This window comes from Oncorhynchus clarkii, chromosome 2 (assembly GCF_045791955.1).
Source record: "Oncorhynchus clarkii lewisi isolate Uvic-CL-2024 chromosome 2, UVic_Ocla_1.0, whole genome shotgun sequence".
NCBI lineage: Eukaryota > Metazoa > Chordata > Actinopteri > Salmoniformes > Salmonidae > Oncorhynchus > Oncorhynchus clarkii.
Window position 1 is genome coordinate 25,185,401 of NC_092148.1, and position 20,075 is coordinate 25,205,475.

General features: G+C 41.9%; 2 protein-coding genes across 3 annotated transcripts in view; one reads left to right on the forward strand and one right to left on the reverse strand.

Annotated features, from left to right (window-relative positions):
* The window catches only part of LOC139364907 (tyrosine-protein phosphatase non-receptor type 23-like), a 31,877-nt gene extending 19,093 nt beyond the window's left edge, over nucleotides 1–12,784 (reverse strand). The window contains exon 1 of the mRNA XM_071102132.1: nucleotides 12,551–12,784. Coding sequence (XP_070958233.1) covers nucleotides 12,551–12,634 — 84 coding nt within the window. The 5' untranslated portion in view covers nucleotides 12,635–12,784. The remainder of the gene's footprint in view (nucleotides 1–12,550) is intronic.
* Nucleotides 12,785–13,040: 256 nt separating this feature from the next.
* LOC139380528 (GA-binding protein subunit beta-1-like) lies at nucleotides 13,041–19,960 on the forward strand. Of its 2 annotated transcripts, none has more exons than XM_071123269.1 (9): nucleotides 13,041–13,206; nucleotides 14,042–14,152; nucleotides 14,339–14,506; nucleotides 14,698–14,892; nucleotides 15,177–15,282; nucleotides 15,474–15,554; nucleotides 15,697–15,861; nucleotides 18,174–18,292; nucleotides 18,379–19,960. In XM_071123269.1, the coding sequence occupies exons 2-9, from the start codon at nucleotides 14,045–14,047 to the stop codon at nucleotides 18,844–18,846; spliced, it is 1,410 nt and encodes a 469-aa protein (XP_070979370.1). In that variant the 5' UTR covers nucleotides 13,041–13,206; nucleotides 14,042–14,044; the 3' UTR covers nucleotides 18,847–19,960. The 2 variants fall into 2 exon arrangements, with proteins under 2 accessions (XP_070979370.1, XP_070979379.1); XM_071123278.1 differs by having other exon boundaries at nucleotides 13,074–13,206; nucleotides 14,045–14,152.
* Nucleotides 19,961–20,075: the final 115 nt, after the last annotated feature.

Sequence of the window (20,075 nt, forward strand, 5' to 3'; positions counted from 1 at the left end):
AAAATTTCAAAAAACCTGTTTTCGCTTTGTCATTATGGGCTATTGTGTGTAGATTTAGATTTTTTTTTAAATGTATCCATTTTAGAAATAGGTAATGTAACAAAATGTGGAAAGAGTCAAGGGGTCTGAATACTTTCCGAATGCACGGTGTGTTAGCAAATGTTGTATACAACAATACATTTAAAAATTACAAACATTGTAGGCTACAAACGTATTACAACTGTAGCAGGCCAATCCTTCTCCTGCAGGTACGCTGGGTGTGCAGGTTTCTGTTTCAGCCCAGCACTAACACACCTGATTTAACTTACATAACCTAATCAGTTGATAATAATGTGTATTATTTCTGGGCTGGAATAGAAGCATGCTCACCCAGTAGATCAGAGAGTGGAGCAAGGTTGGCCACCTCGGGTATGGACTTTTTTGTACACCTGCAATGATGCTTTAGTAATAATAGCCTAATTACTAAGATGTGTAACATTTACAAACAAGTTAGATTATTTGTACTTTTGAAATTATATTTTGATTCATTCAATGTTGATTCATTGAAGTGAAGTGTTAAAACTTGTTTTAATTGTTAACTTAAAAACATAATTCAAGATGACCTACAGTAGTGCCAATGTTCATTCATCACAGATCACAAATCGGCAATAAAGGTGTGAACGGGACCCGTCTCTAATTTGTCTGTGTTGCTTTCTTAAATTAACATGACCTTTTTGTCCAGTTGTGAGTTCTCCAGTTGAAAATTATACCAGTAGATAATGTATTTGAAGCTAACCACAAGCCAGATATTTAACAATTCTTCTGACCTGAAATTGTTTTCCAAATCCAACCCTTATATTTTAAGTACAGTATTTTACATGAAAATAAGGAGCTAGAAACTTGTAGGCTAATTAAAAGTGTAAAAAATGAAAATAATATGGTGTGGGAAGTGTTTGTAATTTTCCCTTAGAATAGAACCGAAATCAGATGGTCAATTGCAGAGATGTTGGTGTTGATGAGGGGTAAAGAGAAATTTACACAACATTTGCAAGTCAAAGCCCCAATTCCATTTACCCAAAGTACCCATTCATGTACGCCTATGTATTTTACAGGGAGCGAGCTATAATCATCAATTTCATGACACAAGTATAATGAAAGAGCCATAAACTATAATATGATAATCATAATGTTAAAATACCGTAAACCAATTTGTAGCATATTACATGGAAAAGTCATGCTTAGTGTATACTTTACAATCTTATAATGCGTGTTACTGGCGTTTTCTATCCTTTGGTGCGCAAATTTCACAATTGAATTTACTGAACACATTCACGAATGGTGGCTTTGATCACAGTTTCGAGGTTTAGGAGCACACGCACATTGTTGTGTAAATCTCTCTTCACCCACCATCAACAACCTCTGCAATCCTCCTCTATGCCATGTACCTTATGATATTGTCTCTGTATTTTAGCATAGCAAAATCATATAGAATTGGAAAACAAGTCGCAGCGATGATTGGCTTTCCTCCATCTTTTTTAGTTGCGCTTGCTCGGAACTAATGACAAGCGGAACTACATGCCTACATGAATGAAAGATTATCAAACAAATATCTGTTCCTCACTTGATTGGTTAGCGGTGGCCGCGTGCAATTTGCATAAAGTAGAGCAGAGCTTAACTTCTTCGAGATAGGGGGCGCTCTTTTAATTTTTGGATAAAAAACGTTCCCGTTTTAAACAAGATATTTTGTCACGAAAAGATGCTCGACTATGCATGTAATTGACAGCTTTGGAAATAAAAAACTCTGACGTTTCCAAAACTGCAAAGATATTATCTGTGAGTGCCCCAGAACTAATGCTACAGGCGAAACCAAGATGAAGTTTCATACAGGAAATGCCCCAGATTCTGAAGGCGCTGTGTTCCAATGTCTCCTTATATGGCTGTGAATGCGCCAGGAATGAGCCTGCCTTTTCTGTCGTTTCTCCAAGGTGTCTGCAGCATTGTGACGTATTTGTAGGCATATCATTGGAAGATTGACCATAAGAGACTACATTTACCAGGTGTCCGCCCGGTGTCCTGTGTCGAAATTATTGCGTAATCTCTAGGTCCATGCGCGTTCCATTTCTTCAGAAGAGAAAGTCAACTGCCATGAAGGATTTATCATCGATAGATATGTGAAAAACACCTTGAGGAATGATTCTAAACATCGTTTGCCATGTTTCTGTCGATATTATGGAGTTCCATTTGGAAAAAAGTTTGTGTTTTAATGACTTAATTTTTTTCTTTTTTTTTTCTTACCCAAACGTGATGAAGAAAACGGAGCGATTTGTCAACACAAATAATATTTTTGTAAAAACTGAACATTTGCTATCTAACTGAGAGTCTCCTCATTGAAAACATCTGAAGTTCTTCAAAGGTAAATGATTTTATTTGAATGCTTTTCTGGTTTTTGTGAAAATGTTGAATGCTGAATGCCAGGGATAATCCTATGCTAGGCTATCAATACTGTTACACAAATGCTTGTTTAGCTATGGTTCAAAAGCATATTTTGAAAATCTGAGATGACAGTGTTGTTAACAAAAGGCTAAGCTTGAGAGCAAATAGATTTATTTCATTTCATTTGCGATTTTCATGAATAGTTAACGTTGTGTTATGCTAATGAGCTTGCGGATAGATTTACACAATCCTGGATACAGGTTTTTTTCGTAGCTAAACGTGACGCAGAAAATGGAGCGATTTGTCCTAAACAAATAATCTTTCAGGAAAAACTGAACATTTGGTATCTAACTGAGAGTCTCCTCATTGAAAACATCCGAAGTTCTTCAAAGGTAAATTATTTTATTGAATGCTTTTCTGGTTTTTGTGAAAATGTTGCCTGCTGAATGCTAATGCTAAATGCTACGCTAAATGCTCCGCTAGCTATCAATACTGTTACACAAATGCTTGTTTTGCTATGGTTGAGAAGCATATTTTGAAAATCTGAGATGACAGTGTTGTTAACAAAAGGCTAAGCTTGAGAGCTAGCATATTGATTTCATTTCATTTGCGATTTTCATGAATAGTTAACGTTGCGTTATGGTAATGAGCTTGAGGCTGTAGTCACGATCCCGGATCCGGGATGGCTCGACGCAAGAAGTTAACTTTTTATATCGCTCCGCTAGCAGAGTTCGCGCCGCTCACCTTTCCACAATCCCCTGCGCATTTCTCTGCGTGTTCCCATTGAAAATGAATGGGGGCGGGACTTCGCCTGGCGAATTTGGAAGTGTTGGAATCCCCACGATAGAATTACCTGGCCTGCTTCTCGCTAATGTCAAATGTAGGAGAGTGCCCAGCTGGGCTTCTCAGTAATATTTTCTTCACCTCACACAGTAAGTCAACAAATACCTTTTTTTTTAACCATTCAAATTAATGTGACATTATGCGAATACTTCATTTGAATGGTTTTGTGCATCGAAATAGGAATTGTATAAATAAAATGTCGCTATATGCAGAAGAGTCAACAGACAAGGACAAGGTAGGCATATCAGTGGAGGCTGGTGGGAGGAGGATATTAGAAGGGCAGGCTCATTGTAATGTCTGGAATGGTATGAATGGAACAGTATCTGACATATGAAACCTGGTTTGACTCCGTTCCAAAAAATCAATTCCAGCCATTAAAATGAGCCCGTCCTCCTATAGCTCCTCCCACCATCCTCCTCTGGCCTCTCTGTTAATGTTGTGCCAAGACAAAAAAAGCAACAGATCGTCTCCAACCTGGCATTTCCTAATTTGTTGATTAATATAACTAATAATCTGAATAACAATAATGAAATGCCATGATAATAACAAAGTGTAATTACTTGTTTCAAAAATGGTTTCATTAAGAAGCATAGCAATGTTAAAAAGTATGCAAACAGAGTTGTGAACAGTTATGTCGGTGACCATGTGTACATTGGCCTGGACAATTACCATAACCTCACATTCCAAGACATTCACAGTCCTACTTAAATGTCAATTATCTAAAAATGCTTAAATTGTTTTACATGATCTGAGGTTTTTGTGTGTTGCCCACCATCGGTTGAGACACAACATGCTCTTGAATACAGGATGGGTGTCATGTTTGGCTGATATTTGTACTAACATTTTCAGCAAATTTTTACTTTCAAATGGTACCACAAAGATGTTTGGAGGTTCAAATATCAGATAGTGTTGACTCTGTTGTCTTAAATAACACTGTCAACCCTCCAATGGTAACCTATTGAAATCAAATTTTATTTGTCACATGCGTCAAATACAAAAGGTACAGACAAATGCTTACAAATGCTTACTTACAAGCCCTGCTGGGGGCAGTATTGAGTAGCTTGGATGAATGAGTAGCTTGGATGAATAAGGTGCCCAGAATAAACTGCCTGCTACTCAGGCCCAGTTGCTAATATATGCATATTATTAGTAGATTTGGATAGAAAACACTCTGAAGTTTCTAAAAATGTTTAAATGATGTCTGTGAGTATAACAGAACTCATATGGCAGGCAAAAACCTGAGAAGAAATCCAACCAGGAAGTGTGAAATCTGAGGTTTGTATGTCTTAAAGTCATTGCCAATCGAATATACAGTGTCTGGGGTCATATTGTACGTCCTAAGGCTTCCACTAGATGTCAACAGTCGTTAGAACCTTGTTTGAGGCTTCTACTGTGAAGGAGGGGGGAATGAGAGCTGATTGAGTCAGGGGTCTGGCAGAGTGGCATGAGCTGATCACGCGTGCTCACGTGAGAGTTAGCTGCGTTCGATTGCATTTCTACAGACAAAGGAATTCTCCGGTTGAAACATTATTGAAGATTTATGATAAAAACATCCTAAAGATTGATTCTATACTTCATTTGACATGTTTCTACAGAACTGTAATATGACTTTTCGCCTGGACTTGCCCACGCCTCGTGAGTTTGGATTGTGTACTAAACGCTAAAACAAAAAGAAGGTATTTGGACATAAATTATGGACTTTATCGAACAAATCAAACATTTATTGTGGATCTGAGATTCCTGGGAGTGCATTCTGATGAAGATCATCAAAGGTAAGTGAATATTTATAATGCTATTTCTGACTTCTGTTGACTCCACAACATGGCGGATATCTGTATGGCTCGTTTTGTTGTCTGAGCGCTGTACTCAGATTATTGCATGGTGTGCTTTTTCGGTAAAGCTTTTTTGAAATCTGACACAGCGGTTGCATTAAGGAGAACTTTATCTAAAGTTCCATGCACAACACTTGTATTTTCATCAACATTTATGTTGAGTAATTCTGTAAAAATGATGTGGCTCTCTGCAAAATCACCGGATGTTTTGGAAGCAAAACATTACTGAAAGTAAAGCGCCAATGTAAACTGAGATTTTTGGATATAAATATGAACTTTATCGAAGAAAACATACATGTATTGTGTAACATGAAGTCCTATGAGTGTCATCTGATGAAGGTCATCAAAGGTTAGTGATTCATTTTCTCGTTTTTTGTAAAGCCTTTTTGAAATCGGACACTGTGGTGGGATTAACAACAAGTTTATCTTTAAAATAGTGTAAAATACTTTGCGATTTCTGTTGTTTTGAATTTGTCGCCCTGCACTTTCACTGGCTTTTGTCAAATCGACCCCGTTAGCCGGATTGAGGCAGAGCAGTTGCCATACCAGGCAGTGATGGAACCAGTCAGGATGCTCTCAATGGTGCAGCTGTAGAACTTTGAGGATCTGAGGACCCATGCCAAATCTTTTCAGTCTCCTGAGGGGGAATATGTTTTGTTGTGCCCTCTTCACAACTGTCTTGGTATGCTTGGACCATGATAGTTTGTTGGTGATGTGGACACCAATACATTTGAAGCTCTCAACCTGCTCCACTAGAGCCCCGTCGATGAGAATGGGGGTGTGCTCGGTCCTTGTCTTCCTGTAGTCCTCAATCATCTCCTTTATCTTGATCACATTGAGGAAGATGTTGTTGTCCTGGGACCACACAGCCAGGTCTCTGACCTCCTCCCTATAAGCTGTCTCATCGTTGTCGGTGATCAGGCCTACTAAGTCCAGGATCCAGTTGCAGAGGGAGGTGTTTAGTCCCAGGGTCCTTAGCTTTGTGATGAGCTTTGAGGGCACTATGGTGTTGAACGCTGAGCTGTAGTCAATTAATAGCATTCTCACATAGGTGTTCCTTTTGTCAAGGTGTGACAGGGCAGTGTGGAGTGCAATAGAGATTGCATCATCTGTGGATCGTTTGGGGCGGTATGCAAATTGGAGAGGATCTAGGGTTTCTGGGAGAATGGTGTTGATGTGAGCCATGACCAGCCTTTCAAAGCACTTCATGGCTACAGAAGTGAGTGCTACGGGTCGGCAGTCATTTAGGCAGGTTACCTTAGTGTTCTTGGGCACAGGGACTATGGTGATCTGCTTGAAACATGTTGGTATTACAGACTATCAAAATAAAGAAAGTCGCACACTCCATGTATAAACTCCCAGAAATTTAATTTACCAACGTTTCGGCATCACTGTGCCTTGTGTATTACATCACTGTGCCACTGTGTATTACAGACTTAGACAGGGAAAGGTTGAAAATGTCAGTGATCAGCACATGCTCGGAGTGCACGTCCTGGTAATCCATCTGGCACTTTGTCCTTGTGAATGTTGACCTGTTTAAAGGTCTTACTCACATCGGCTGCTGAGAGCGTGATCACACAGTCGTCCGGAACAGCTGATGCTCTCATGCATGCTTCAGTGTTACTTGCCTCGAAGTGAGCATAGAAGTAATTTAGCTTGTCTGGTAGGCTCGTGTACTGTGCAGCTCCTGGCTGTGCTTCCCTTTGTAGTCTGTAATAGTTTGCAAGCCCTGCCACATCCGACAAGCGTCGGAGCCGGCGGTGTAGTACGATTCAATCTTAGTCCTGTATTGACGCTTTGCCTGTTTGATAAATCGTCGGAGGGCATAGCGGGATTTCATAAGCTTCCGGGTGTGTTCCTCTCCTTGAAAGCGGCAGCTCAACCCTTTAGCTCAATGAGGATGTTGCCTGTAATCCATGGCTTCTGGTATGTGCGAGCGGTCACTGTGGGGACGACCTCATCAACGCACTTATTGATGAAGCCAGTGACTGATGTGGTGTACTAGGAGTGTGGTGTCAGGAAAGTAACCTCACACTCAACGTCAACAAAGCAAAGGAGATGATTGTGGACTTCAGGAAACAGCAGAGGGAGCACAACCCTATCCACATCGACGGGACAGTAGTGGAGAGGGTAGTAAGTTTTAAGTTCCCCGGCGTACACATCACGGACAAACTGAATTGGTCCACCCACACAGACAGCGTTGTGAAGAAGGCCCAGCAGCGCCTCTTCAACCTCAGGAGGCTGAAGAAATTCAGTTTGTCACCAAAAGCACTCAAACTTTTCTCCAGAGGGTAGTGAGGTCTGCACAACGCATCACCGGGGGCACCCTACCTGCCCTCCAGGACACCTACACCACCCAATGTCACAGGAAGGCCATAAAGATCATCAAGGACAACAACCACCTGAGCCACTGCCTGTTCACCCCGCTATCATCCAGAAGGCGAGGTCAGTACAGGTGCATCAAAGCAGGGACTGAGAGACTGAAAAACAGCTTCTATCTCAAGGCCATCAGACTGTTAAATGAGTGGCTACTGCCAACATACTGACTCAACTCCAGCTCACTTTAATAATGGAAATTGATGTAAAAAAAATGTATCACTAGCCACTTTAAACAATGCCACTTAATATAATGTTAACATACCCTACATTACTCATCTCATATGTATACACTGTACTCGATACCATCTACTGCATCTTGCCTATGCCGTTCTGTACCATCACTCATTCATATATCTTTATGTACAAACTTGTGTGTATAAGGTAGTAGTTGTGGAATTGTTAGGTTAGATTACTCGTTGGTTATTACTGCATTGTCGGAACTAGAAGCACAAGCATTTCGCTACACTTGCATTAACATCTGCTAACCATGTGCATGTGACAAATAAAATTTGATTTGATCTCCTCAATGTCATTGGAAGAATCACAGATAACATTCCAGTCTGTGCTAGCAAAACAGTCCTGTAACTTAGCATCTGCTTCATCTGACCACTTTCTTATTGCCCAAGTCACTGGTGCTTCCTGTTTTAGGCCTTTTACTGAGGAGTGGCTTCCGTCTGGCCACTCTACCATAAAGGCCAGATTGTTGGAGTGCTGCAGAGATGGTTGTCCTTCTGGAAGGTTCTCCCATCTCCACAGAGGAACTCTGGAGCTGTGTCAGAGTGGCCATCGGGTTCTTGGTCACCTCCCTGTCCAATGCCCTTCTCCCCTGATTTCTCAGTTCACCTCTACGCAGACGACACCATTCTGTATACTTCTGGCCCTTCCTTGGACACTGTGCTATCTAACCTCCAAACGAGCTTCAATGCCATACAACACTCCTTCCGTGGCCTCCACTGCTCTTAAACGCTAGTAAAACCAAATGCATGCTTTTCAACCGTTCGCTGCCTGCACCCGCACGCCCGACTAGCATCACCACCCTGGATGGTGGTTTCTCCGACCTAGAATATGTGGACATCTATAAGTACCTAGGTGTCTGGCTAGACTGTAAACTCTCCTTCCAGACTCCTATCAAACATCTCCAATCTAAAATCAAATCTAGAGTCGGCTTTCTATTCCGCAACAAAGCCTTCTTCACTCACGCCGCCAAACTTACCCTAGTAAAACTGACTATCCTACCGATCCTCGACTTCGGTGATGTCATCTACAAAATAGCTTCCAATACTCTATTCAGCAAACTGGATGCAGTTTATCACAGTGCCATCCGTTTTGTTACTAAAGCACCTTATACCACCCACCACTGCGACCTGTATGCTCTAGTCGGCTGGCCCTCGCTACATATTCGTCGCCAGACCCACAGGCTCCAAGTCATCTACAAGTCAATGCTAGGTAAAGCTCCGCCTTATCTCAGTTCACTGGTCACGATGGCAACACCCACCCGTAGCACGCGCTCCAGTAGGTGTATCTCACTGATCATCCCTAAAGCCAACACCTCATTTGGCCGCCTTTCCTTCCAGTTCTCTGCTGCCTGTGACTGGAACAAATTGCAAAAATCGCTGAAGTTGGAGACTTTTATCTCCCTCACCAACTTTAAACATCTGCTATCTGAGCAGCTAACCGATCGCTGCAGCTGTCCTTAGTCCATCGGTAAATAGCCCACCCAATTTACCTACCTCATCCCCATACTGTTTTTATTTATTTACTTTTCTGCTCTTTTGCACACCAGTATCTCTACCTGCACATGACCATCTGATCATTTATCACTCCAGTGTTAATCTGCAAAATTGTAATTATTCGCCTACCTCCTCATGCCTTTTGCACACAATGTATATGGACTCTTTTTTTTCTACTGTGTTATTGACTTGTTAATTGTTTACTCCATGTGTAACTCTGTGTTGTTGTCTGTTCACACTGCTATGCTTTATCTTGGCCAGGTCACAGTTGTAAATGAGAACTTGTTCTCAACTAGCCTACCTGATTAAATAAAGGTGAAAAAATCAAATAAGTGGTCTGGCACTTTCCGAATGCACTGTATATATACAAAAGTATGTGGAAGCCCCTTTAAGTAAGTGGATTTGACTATTTCAGACACAAACGGGCGTATATAATCGAGCACAATGCCATGCAATCTCTATAGACAAACATTGGCAATAGAATGGCTTTACTGAAAAGCTCAGTGACTTTAAACGTAGCACCGTCATAGGATGCCACCTTTCCAACAAGTCATTTTGTCAAATTTCTCTCCTGCTAGAGCGGCCCTGGTCAACTGTAATTGCTGTTATTGTGAAGGGAAAATGTCAAGGAGCAACAACGGCTCAGTCGCGAGGTGGTAGGCCACACAAGCTCACAGAACGGGAGTGCTGAAGTGCGTAAAATCGTCTGTCCTCAGTTGCATCACTAACTACCGAGTTCCAAACTGCCTCTGTAAGCAAAGTCAGCACACTAATGCTCTTGTGGCTGAATGGAAGCATGTCCCCGCAGCAATGTTCCAACATCTAGTGGAAAGCCTTCCCAGAAGAGTAGAGGCTGTTATAGCAGCAAAGGGGGGGACCAACTCCATATTAATGCCCTTGATTTTGGAATGAGATGTTTGACGAGCACGTTTCCACATACATTTGGTCATGTAGCGTACATGAGTCAATACTATTAAAATTTTGTCCACTACTAACCAGATTTGAATAAGTGTTTAATAATCCGTCTGAAAAAATCTCTAAATTGATGACATCCTTCCAAAACTACACATCATTGATTATTAACATGTATCTACAGTACTGCTGTGTATGTATCATGGCGTTAGTCACCTTTGACCTCAATGCAAATAGAAATACAGTAGGGTAAATCCATTTAAATTCAATCACTTTTTGACAGCATTCCTTTTGGTTTAAACAAAACTTTCCATACATGTTTGCCCATGGAAGACCCGAATGCCAAAACATAAAAGATTAAGATAAAACTGTTCAAAGTACTCATTTTGCATACCCAACCATACCATGAGACAGCCATTGTCTTCATCACTGGAAAATATAAACTGTTGAGTTTGATATCATTTAAAAGCTTACAAACAGGGTTGTCAAATTATTTCATATTTTCTAGATATAAAATAAAAACAGATTTGAACCTTTAACGTCAATTATCTAAATGCTTAAACTCATATTCACATATGTTGTAATTTAGACCCTACTTTCCATTGTCTATTTTGGTGTTGTGCCTGCCATCAGTTGACACAACATGCTCTTAAGTACAGGGTAAGTGGCATTTGAATCATATAAATACAATTCATAGAATGGACCTATCCCTTCAGACCACTGCAATTTATCTGGAACAGTGGGTACACCATTGAAATTGAATACAAATTTGAACTTCTAATTACTGCCACAAAGATGGCCGCCGGTCCACCCACCATTGAATCTCAACTTAAATGGTCATGTTTATTCTACTATCTATACTTCCCAAGCACGACAGCCAAACTGATATTTCAGTTTTTTCATAAATTTACAAAGATGTCAACCTGTTTTTGCTTTGTGATTTTGGGGTATTGAGTGAAAATACAAATTTGATCAATTTTAGAGTAAGGCTAACTTAACAAAATGTGGGAAAAGGTCAAGGGGTCTGAATACTTTCCGAATGCACTGTACCTGCATCACATGTAATCTGCTAAATTTGAACCTGGATGGCATACATGATCAATCTGTCTTAACATTGAATCCTGAATCTTATCAACATTCCCTTGTCATGATTGTCTATGACCCTTTTGGCTGGACTGGGAGGAGCAGGCCTCCAAATGGCTCTGGAGCAATCCCATCATGCCCTGCTGTGGTAAGTATTCTCCGGTCAGTGATGAACCTCTCTAATAAGCAGCTACTTATAGTCAGACTCACTGGAGCCACAGTCTGGAGGTAAAGGAGACCATTATTTGTCCTTATTACAAGCCACATCTCCAACATAATATCCTCCTTAAACAAAATATATTTGTCTGCCATAGCCAAATAAATAACACACGGTTGTCTATCAGTATTGTGCTTCAACAGGACAGAGATTGTCCTGTTACAAAACTCCAGCTGCACTGCTAGCCTAAACAAAGAAACTATATTATTCTCTCTCCATTCATATCCCAGCTCTTTCTCCTCCTTTCCATTACTATTCCATGGACTGTTATCCTTAATTTTCTTTCCAGATAAGCAATCTGTCACTGCTATGATAAAAATCGTAACCTTCATTGAATGTCATTGACAAACGTTGCTAGAAAATTGATCTGGGACTAAGGCAGCAAAAAAGAAGGACTAGAGAGGGCAAAGGTCCTCTAGTAATATCTGGAGCATGAGGTGGAGGAGGAAGAAAGGAGATTGGATCATAAGGCATAAGATGTAATTGTAATGGGTGTGTGGGAGAATTTCCTCAGAAGTATGTTATGATGACTATGGTAGAGTTTTCCCTGGCCGGATCACATGACAAGAAAAAAATCCTGACTCCACTATGACCCTTCACCTAACGTCACTCTGCTGTTCTCTAATTTTAACTCATTCCAGCACTAATTTCTGAATGTCTTGGCTATTTTTTACCATGTTATTTCCCACCCTTAATGATCACTGACAGAGGTGTGAACATATAGGATTCCAATCTACCAGACTTGCCTCTAAATCAAAGCAAAATATTCCAGGGTGCATGTGACAATGACATCATTATTTTATAGACTAACTAGCTAGACTATTAGGCCTGCACAGAAACCAAGACAGCTAGTTCTACTATAGCTTATTTATTTGTTGTGACTGGGGTATCTGACACATTAACTACATGTTGACATAAATAGCTAACTAATTATCAACTTAGCTAGCTAAGTGTAAACAAAGGCGATTGTCATGGCTGACACAGTTAACCAGATACGAGCTAGTTAACTACCTTTACTTGATGCTAACAACTGTCTAGATGTGCTCGATACGTATGATTATCTTCCGTAATCCGTGTCTGCTTGACTTCCGATCTCAACCGCCCGGCAGTGCCCTGTTGCTCCACTCCCCCACCCATCTCACCTGCCTCACCGACGGGCTGAACTCGAACTCCCCTGCCTCTTTCAGATCCAGCCAGATCATTGGCATACGGGGGACCGCCTCCATCGCGGCCAGCGACTGCACCGAGTCTGAGTTAAAGTGACTTCAATTTAAATATCACTTCAGCAGTTTTTAATTCAGTGGATTTCTATATATTGTTTCTTATCATCCCCAAACAACTGTGTCATGTCTCCCTTTACACTTCAACAGGAAACGATGGACGCTAAGTGACGTGACGCCAGAAGGAATGTTCCAGTGCGCAAATGTTTATGGGAAATGTAGTTCACTATATTAGATCAGACTACTTGTTTCACTAGATGGTTTGAATTTGAAACATCTAGCTATATTCAGTATCGTTGGTTAGTCAATAACTACATGACATAATAGTATTATTTTTTAAAGTTATACTAATGTATTTTATCATCATGTTCGAGCGTGGGAACATTTGTGGAACATTTTTGCTGCACACAACATACTATTACCACTTCCGGTGTGCCTGGCCGCCATATTTGATTCTGCAAAAAATATAAATATTATGATATTTGTTTAGCTGTCTAGCAAAGTTACGAAAGTGTAATAAACACACATTCAGCGGCACAAATTAGAAGAGTTGCACTTTTAGCGAACGACTTTCTAAGGTAAGCAACACTTGAAAGTCGAATCCATAGTTAGCTGTAGCTAAATAACAAACCGTGTAGAAATGCTCTGCAACTTAGCTAGCTATCTAACGTTAAGCTAACGAGCTAGCTACTTGTAAAAGTAAGTCATTGACATTGTTAGATGTCTATCTAGCTAGCTATCTTGCAATGTAGATAAATACCCCAAACGCGAAATACTATTAAGATGTTATTGATTATGTCTTGTGAAAATCAAAGCCATCTTCAGTTCTGAATGCTAGTAACTAACGTTAGCTAGCTAACAATAATAGTGCGGATGTGGAAGTAGCCAGATTTGGTGCCCACTTCTTTGACATCCGTAGTTTCATATTCGACTTCCACCGGAACATAACACCAACCAAGTATCAAAGCATATAGTGTTGATTGTTACTTTATTAGATGTATTACTAGCTGACGAGAAAAGTTCAAGCCCAGCTAAATGAACTGTGCGATCATTCAGTCAGTGTTTCTTCCGCTAGCATGTGACTTGACACTTGTATTTTAGCAAAATAAATAATTTCACTTTTGCCAAGTTGATTCTTATTGCTGCCACAATTTCACATGTGTTCTGACTACGATTGCTTCACATTTACAAAAACGGAATATTTCCTAGTACTGCAATTTTTCCTTCAATACAACCATCAACATTACACCAATAAAACACATTGATGCAACATGTTTCGCAGAGCATAAACAATACTATTTTGGCAGCAAAAAAACATTATCTAGACATTTTAGCAATGCCTGGCTTATATTACTCAAGAGGGTTGTCTTACTGTTTTGACACTTACACAAAAACACTCTTTCTGTCTCCCAGTAGATGTCACTGGTTGACCTGGGGAAGCGGCTGCTGGAGGCTGCACGGGCAGGGCTGGATGATGATGTCAGGACCCTCATGGTTAATGGAGCTCCCTTCACCACTGATTGGGTAAGGGTCTCACTGTAGGGATACTCACATCCACTCACCTCATGTAGCCTAACACAGAGATATTGTTCCTCAGATCTCTTGCGGTACATCACAAATCTACCTATGTTGCAGTGCTGGCTTCTTTCACACAATCCAGACACAGTGTTGTAGGGACTGGGTCCTCATAAACCAAACTGTGTGTTCTAGCTGGGGACATCCCCGCTCCATCTAGCGGCTCAGTACGGACACCACTCCACTGCTGAGGTGCTCCTTCGAGCAGGCGTTAGCAGGGATGCCCGGACCAAAGTGGACAGGACCCCACTCCACATGGCGGCCACGGAGGGCCACTCCAATATAGTGGAGCTGCTAGTCAGTGTAAGGGCAACCAAATGTAAAGCTGACAGTATTCAGCAGTTTATATGAAAAACATAACAGTTCTATTTTTAGTAAAGTGACTGATTATTTTTATGTTGAATGTTCACCACCCTCATTTTGGAATCTAGGCTACCCGTCTCACTTTCCTATCTCTTTTCCACCACTGTGGGGCGTGCTGTACTCCCTAGCAGAGCGGAGCGGACATCAACGCTAAGGACATGCTGAAGATGACAGCCCTGCACTGGGCGGCCCAGCACGGTCACAGAGAGGTGGCAGAGCTGCTGCTCAAATATGGAGCAGACGTCCACTCCCTCAGCAAGTTTGACAAGACGCCCTTTGACATTGCCATGGACACCAGCAATACTGAGCTCATGATACTGTTACAGGTGAAGGGACTGTGTGTGTGTGTTTTGTATGTATATGGCTCTGATGTTCATTTGTTTTCATGAAAATGCCCTTGTCTGTATAAGAAGGGAAGTGAACACGGGAGGGGGGGGGGGATCTAAACACATGCAAGTGTGTGTTCTTATCGCTGGTTTATGTAGCACGTGTTGAGACCCTGAAGGTTTATGTAGCACGTGTTGAGACCCTGAAGGTTGAACTGTTGTGGGATGAACTGTCTGTTATTGTTAAATAACATCTTCAAGGTGTGTTTTGTGTATGTACACAGGATGGCATGCAGAACCAAGTGAACATGAACCCAGAGCCCCAGTTCATAATTTCCTCTGCTGGGGTCGTGAACCTCTCTGACCTCGTCAACACCACCGCCAAGTCAGGTATGGGCAACTGGAGCACTGGTTACAGTAAGTTAGGTACAAATTTAAGTAGAGGTACATCAAATATAATATAACTCACTGACATTTATAATTGATATAAATGGGGGAATCTTAGTTACCACCTGACCTCACCCAAGACACTTCTAAATACGATGACTTGATTGAGGTTTTGCATTGTCTTATTATCCCAGGAGAATCTGTCTCTACCACCTCAGTCCTGGCAACACTGGCAGCCCTGGCAGAAGCCTCCGGTCCCATGGGTAACAATGCAGGTAAGTGATGTCTATGCATAACCATGAGGATAACACTACAAATTACTCTGAGCTACTCATGTTACAATTAAAAGTTAGGGCTAACACGATCTGTATTATAGTTCTTAGACTGCAATGGTAAGTAACTCTATCTTTCCCACAGGCAAATCTGAGGATGCGATCGCTGCAGATTCTGTGGACTCGGCCATTCAGCATGTAGTGGGCGATGGAGGTCAGAGGGTCATCACCATAGTGACGGACCAACACGGCAACCTGCAGCCAGCGGGACTTGGACAGCAGTTCTTTGTCACTATGCAGGGGCAGCAAAGTAAGTAGGAAACCACAGCCATATATAGCCATTTATACACTCGGTAGCCAGTTTATTAGACCCCAGCCACACCCGGACTGTTCTCTCTACTACCGCATGGCAAGCGGTATCGGAGTGCCAAGTCTAGGACTTGGCCATTTGTGAACAGCCACACCCGTTCACAAATGGTTCCTACAGACATTGAGTCACGTGGCCGTGGCTTGCTATAAAATGCAGATAGACAGGCATCGGGGCATTCAGTTAATGTTGCAGCTGTAGACTGTTAGAATGGGCAAAATGAGTGACCTATCAAATTCAAGTTTATTTGTCACGTGCGCCGAATATAACAGGTGTTGTACAACCTTACAGTGAAATGCTTACTTACAGGCTCTAACCAATAGTGCAAAAAAAAGGTGTGTGTAGGTAAGTAAAGAAATAAAACAACAATACAACAATACAAAGACATTTGAAAATAAGAGTAGCAAGGATATATACAGACACCGGTTAGTCAGGCTTATTGAGGTAGTATGTACATGTAGGTATGGTTAAAGTGACTATGCATATATGATGAACAGAGAGTAGCAGTAGCGTAAAAAGGGAGGGTGGTGGGACACAATGCAGATAGCCCGGTTAGCCAATGTGCAGGAGCCCTGGTTGGTCGGGCCAATTGAGGTAGTATGTACATGAACGTATAGTTAAAGTGACTATGCAATAATGATGAACAGAGAGTAGCAGCAGGGTAAAAGAGGGGGTGGGGGGGCACACAATGCAAATAGTCCGGGTAACCATTTGGTTACCTGTTCAGGAGTCTTATGGCTTGGGGGTGAAAACTGTTGAGATGCCTTTTTGTCCTAGACTTGGCACTCCGATACCGCTTGCCATGCGGTAGTAGAGAGAACAGTCCGGGTGTGGCTGGGGTCTTTGACAATTTTTCAGGCCTTCCTCTGGCACCACCTGGTGTAGAGGTCCTGGATGGCAGGCAGCTTTGCACCAGTGATGTACTGGGCCGTACGCACTACCCTCTGAAGTGCCTTGCGGTCGGATGCCGAGCAATTGCCGTACCAGGCAGTGATGCAACCGGTCAGGATGCTCTCGATGTTGCAGCTGTAGAACCTTTTGAGGATCTCAGGACCCATGCCAAATCTTTTTAGTTTCCTGAGGAGGTATAGGCTTTGTCGTGTCCTCTTCACGACTGTCTTGGTGTGTTTGGACTATTCTAGTTTGTTGTTGATGTGGACACCAAGGAACTTGAAGCTCTCAACCTGCTCCACTACAGCCCCGTCGATGAGAATGGGGGCGTGCTCGATGCTCCTTTTCCTGTAGTCCACAATCATCTCCTTAGTCTTGGTTACGTTGAGGGATAGGTTGTTATTCTAGCACCACCCGGCCAGGTCTCTGACCTCCTCCCTATAGGCTGTCTCGTCGTTGTCGGTGATCAGGCCTACCACTGTTGTGTCGTCTGCAAACTTAATGATTGTGTTGGAGTCTTGCCTGGCCAATCAGTCGTGGGTGAACAGGGAGTACAGGAGGGGACTGAGCACGCACCCCTGGGGAGCTCCAGTGTTGAGGATCAGCGTGGCGGATGTGTTGCTACCTACCCTCACCACCTGAGGGCAACCCATCAGGAAGTCCAGGATCCAGTTGCAGAGGGAGGTGTTTAGTCCCAGGTTCCTTAGCTTAGTGATGAGCTTTGAGGGTACTATGGTGTTGAACGCTGAGATGACCTATGCTACTTTGAGCATGATATGATTGTCGGTGCCAGGCTCACCAGTTCCAGTATTTCAGAAATGGCTTTTCCCGTGCTTTTCAAGCACAACAGTATCTAGGATTTACAGAGAATAGTGCGACAAAAAAACCCATCTAGTCAGTGGCAGTCCTGTGGGCAAAAAACGATGAGAGAGGTCGAAGGAGAATGACAAGAATCATGCAAGCTAACAGGCAGGCCTCAAACAGGCAAATAACGGCACAGTACAACAATGGTGTGCAGAATGGCATCTCTGAACGCACAACTCGTCGATCCTTGTTACGGATGGGCTATTGCAGCAGACAACCACACTGGGTTCCACTCCTATCAGATAAAAACAAGAAAATGCCTCTTGATAGGTCCCTTGATACCAATTAAGCAACATTTGAATGCCACAACTTATAGAATATGTGCCCTGAAGAATTCAGACTGTTCTGGAGGCAAAGGGGTGTCCGACCCGGTACTAGATGGGTGTACCCAATAAACTGGCCACTGAGTGTATATTTATTTAGTTTACATTGTGCTCATGTCAGCCTTTTTCAAGCCATTACAATGAATGCATTCATGAGCTTGTGTTTTGTTTCTGTAGTGGTGGCAGTCCCGGCTGGTCAGATCACAGAGGAGGTGGTAGAACAGGAGCCTTATCCCTCTCCGGCACGCAAGAGGAGAATAGAGCCTGCAGTCATCCTAACCAGACCCAAAGAAAAGGTCAGCAATGGTCCCCATGTTTGTTGCTTGGCATAATATTCTGAAATCGTCTCTCTCTTTTTACTGTATGTGTCCATCGTTCTCAGAAAGCGAAGTCAGGGGACAGCAGTCGGGAGCAGCTCCAGAAGCAGTTGCAGGAGGCCAACCGGAAGGCCCAGGAGTACCGCACACAGCTCCTACAGAAGGAGCAGGAGGCTGAGCAGTACCGCCTCCGACTAGAGGAGGCCATAGAGCAACAACAGAGCAACAATACCAGCAATGCTACTGGTTCTACCAGAACAGGTGTCCAGGAGGTAGAGGTAGAGGAGGAGGTGGTCCAAATAGAAAAACAACATGAGACAGAGGAGAGAGTTGTAGAGGAAGACAAAGTGGAAGGGGAGGAGGACGTCCCATTTCCGGAAGACACCATTCTGGTTAAAGTGGAGGAGGAGCTGGATTCAGGGGAGGGAGAACAGATAACAGTGGATGAGACCGAGGAAACAGAGAAGGCTTCAACTAAGGTCACAACAACCCCCAAACGAGGGAGGGGACGAGGACGTGGGAGGAGGCGGTAGTCGAGTGTCCCTCTGTTCTCTTGGTGTTCTCTCATGATGTCTTGTTTTATGCTTTTATATTAATATAAACATTTATTACTTGTTTGTTATTTTAGAACAATAACGTTGTACTTGTATTTGTAACTAGGTTTTGAGATTATTTTATTTACTTACAATACTTTTGAAGCCATTGGCGAGCACTTGTAAGCTAACGCTGAGCCATGTGGGAGGAGTTAAGGATGCAGATGGCTCCACAGTGTACAAACCATTCTGTAAATTTATAGAAAGTAAGAAAAGGTATGTTTGCATAGGAGTGTAAATACTGCAATGTGGGTTTGATTGCACTGCATTCATTCTCCTAAGAATAAGGTTTGCAACACATTCTAAATAGGATATTCAATCCACAGCATTTCTGGTTCCTGTCATCAGCGTCATGTTTAAAATGGTAGAATCAAGTTAGCTCAAGTGTATAGTGCTAACTGAGCAAATGTATCTGATTCTTCCGAAAAGGTTGTCCAAGGCTGGCTAAGTTGTAGTTATTTGCGTACCTCAATGTGTGAGTGTTTGGGCATGTGTGGATGAGGTCGATGTGTGAGATATCGGTGTTTCTTTGGTAGTTGGCCAGCTTTCTTAAATCTCAGGCTTAAATATCCTCTTCTAGTACTATTTTAGTTGCAGACCACTCAGACATTAAGATACTGTAGGTTTTCATTTTTTGTTCCAAGTAATGTTAGATTTTAGAGTTAATGTGTAAGTTAATGTTATTCTTAAGCTCTTCTTTTTGTTCCTTTTGTCATTTTAAAGCATTACACTCTGTATAGACCAGCGTCTGTCAATAGACATTGATCTGTCATCGCAGTCCAGTTTAAACTAATACTCTCAGAAAAATATTGTTTACATATGCTCTCTTTGATGGCTAGTTAGTTTGGCACTATGTTCTCCTATGTGTTTTTATAATGTTCATAAAGAAACACTATCAGGGGTTATCTTCCAGTTGGTTAGGAGAAAAATAAATAAACATTTTGGTACAAAATAATGTTAGTGAGAAAATGTTGGATTGTTTTTTATGTGGAATACCCCTTTCTTAACAAATTTATTTTTAGAATTCAATAAATAAGCACTTATTGTTATTCTATCCATGCATGTTACTTGTCCTTTTTGATTATTTATTATATGACTATTGTTCATCGACAAACAATGCATCTACATACACTGAGTGTGCAAAACATTAGGAACACTTGCTCTTTCCA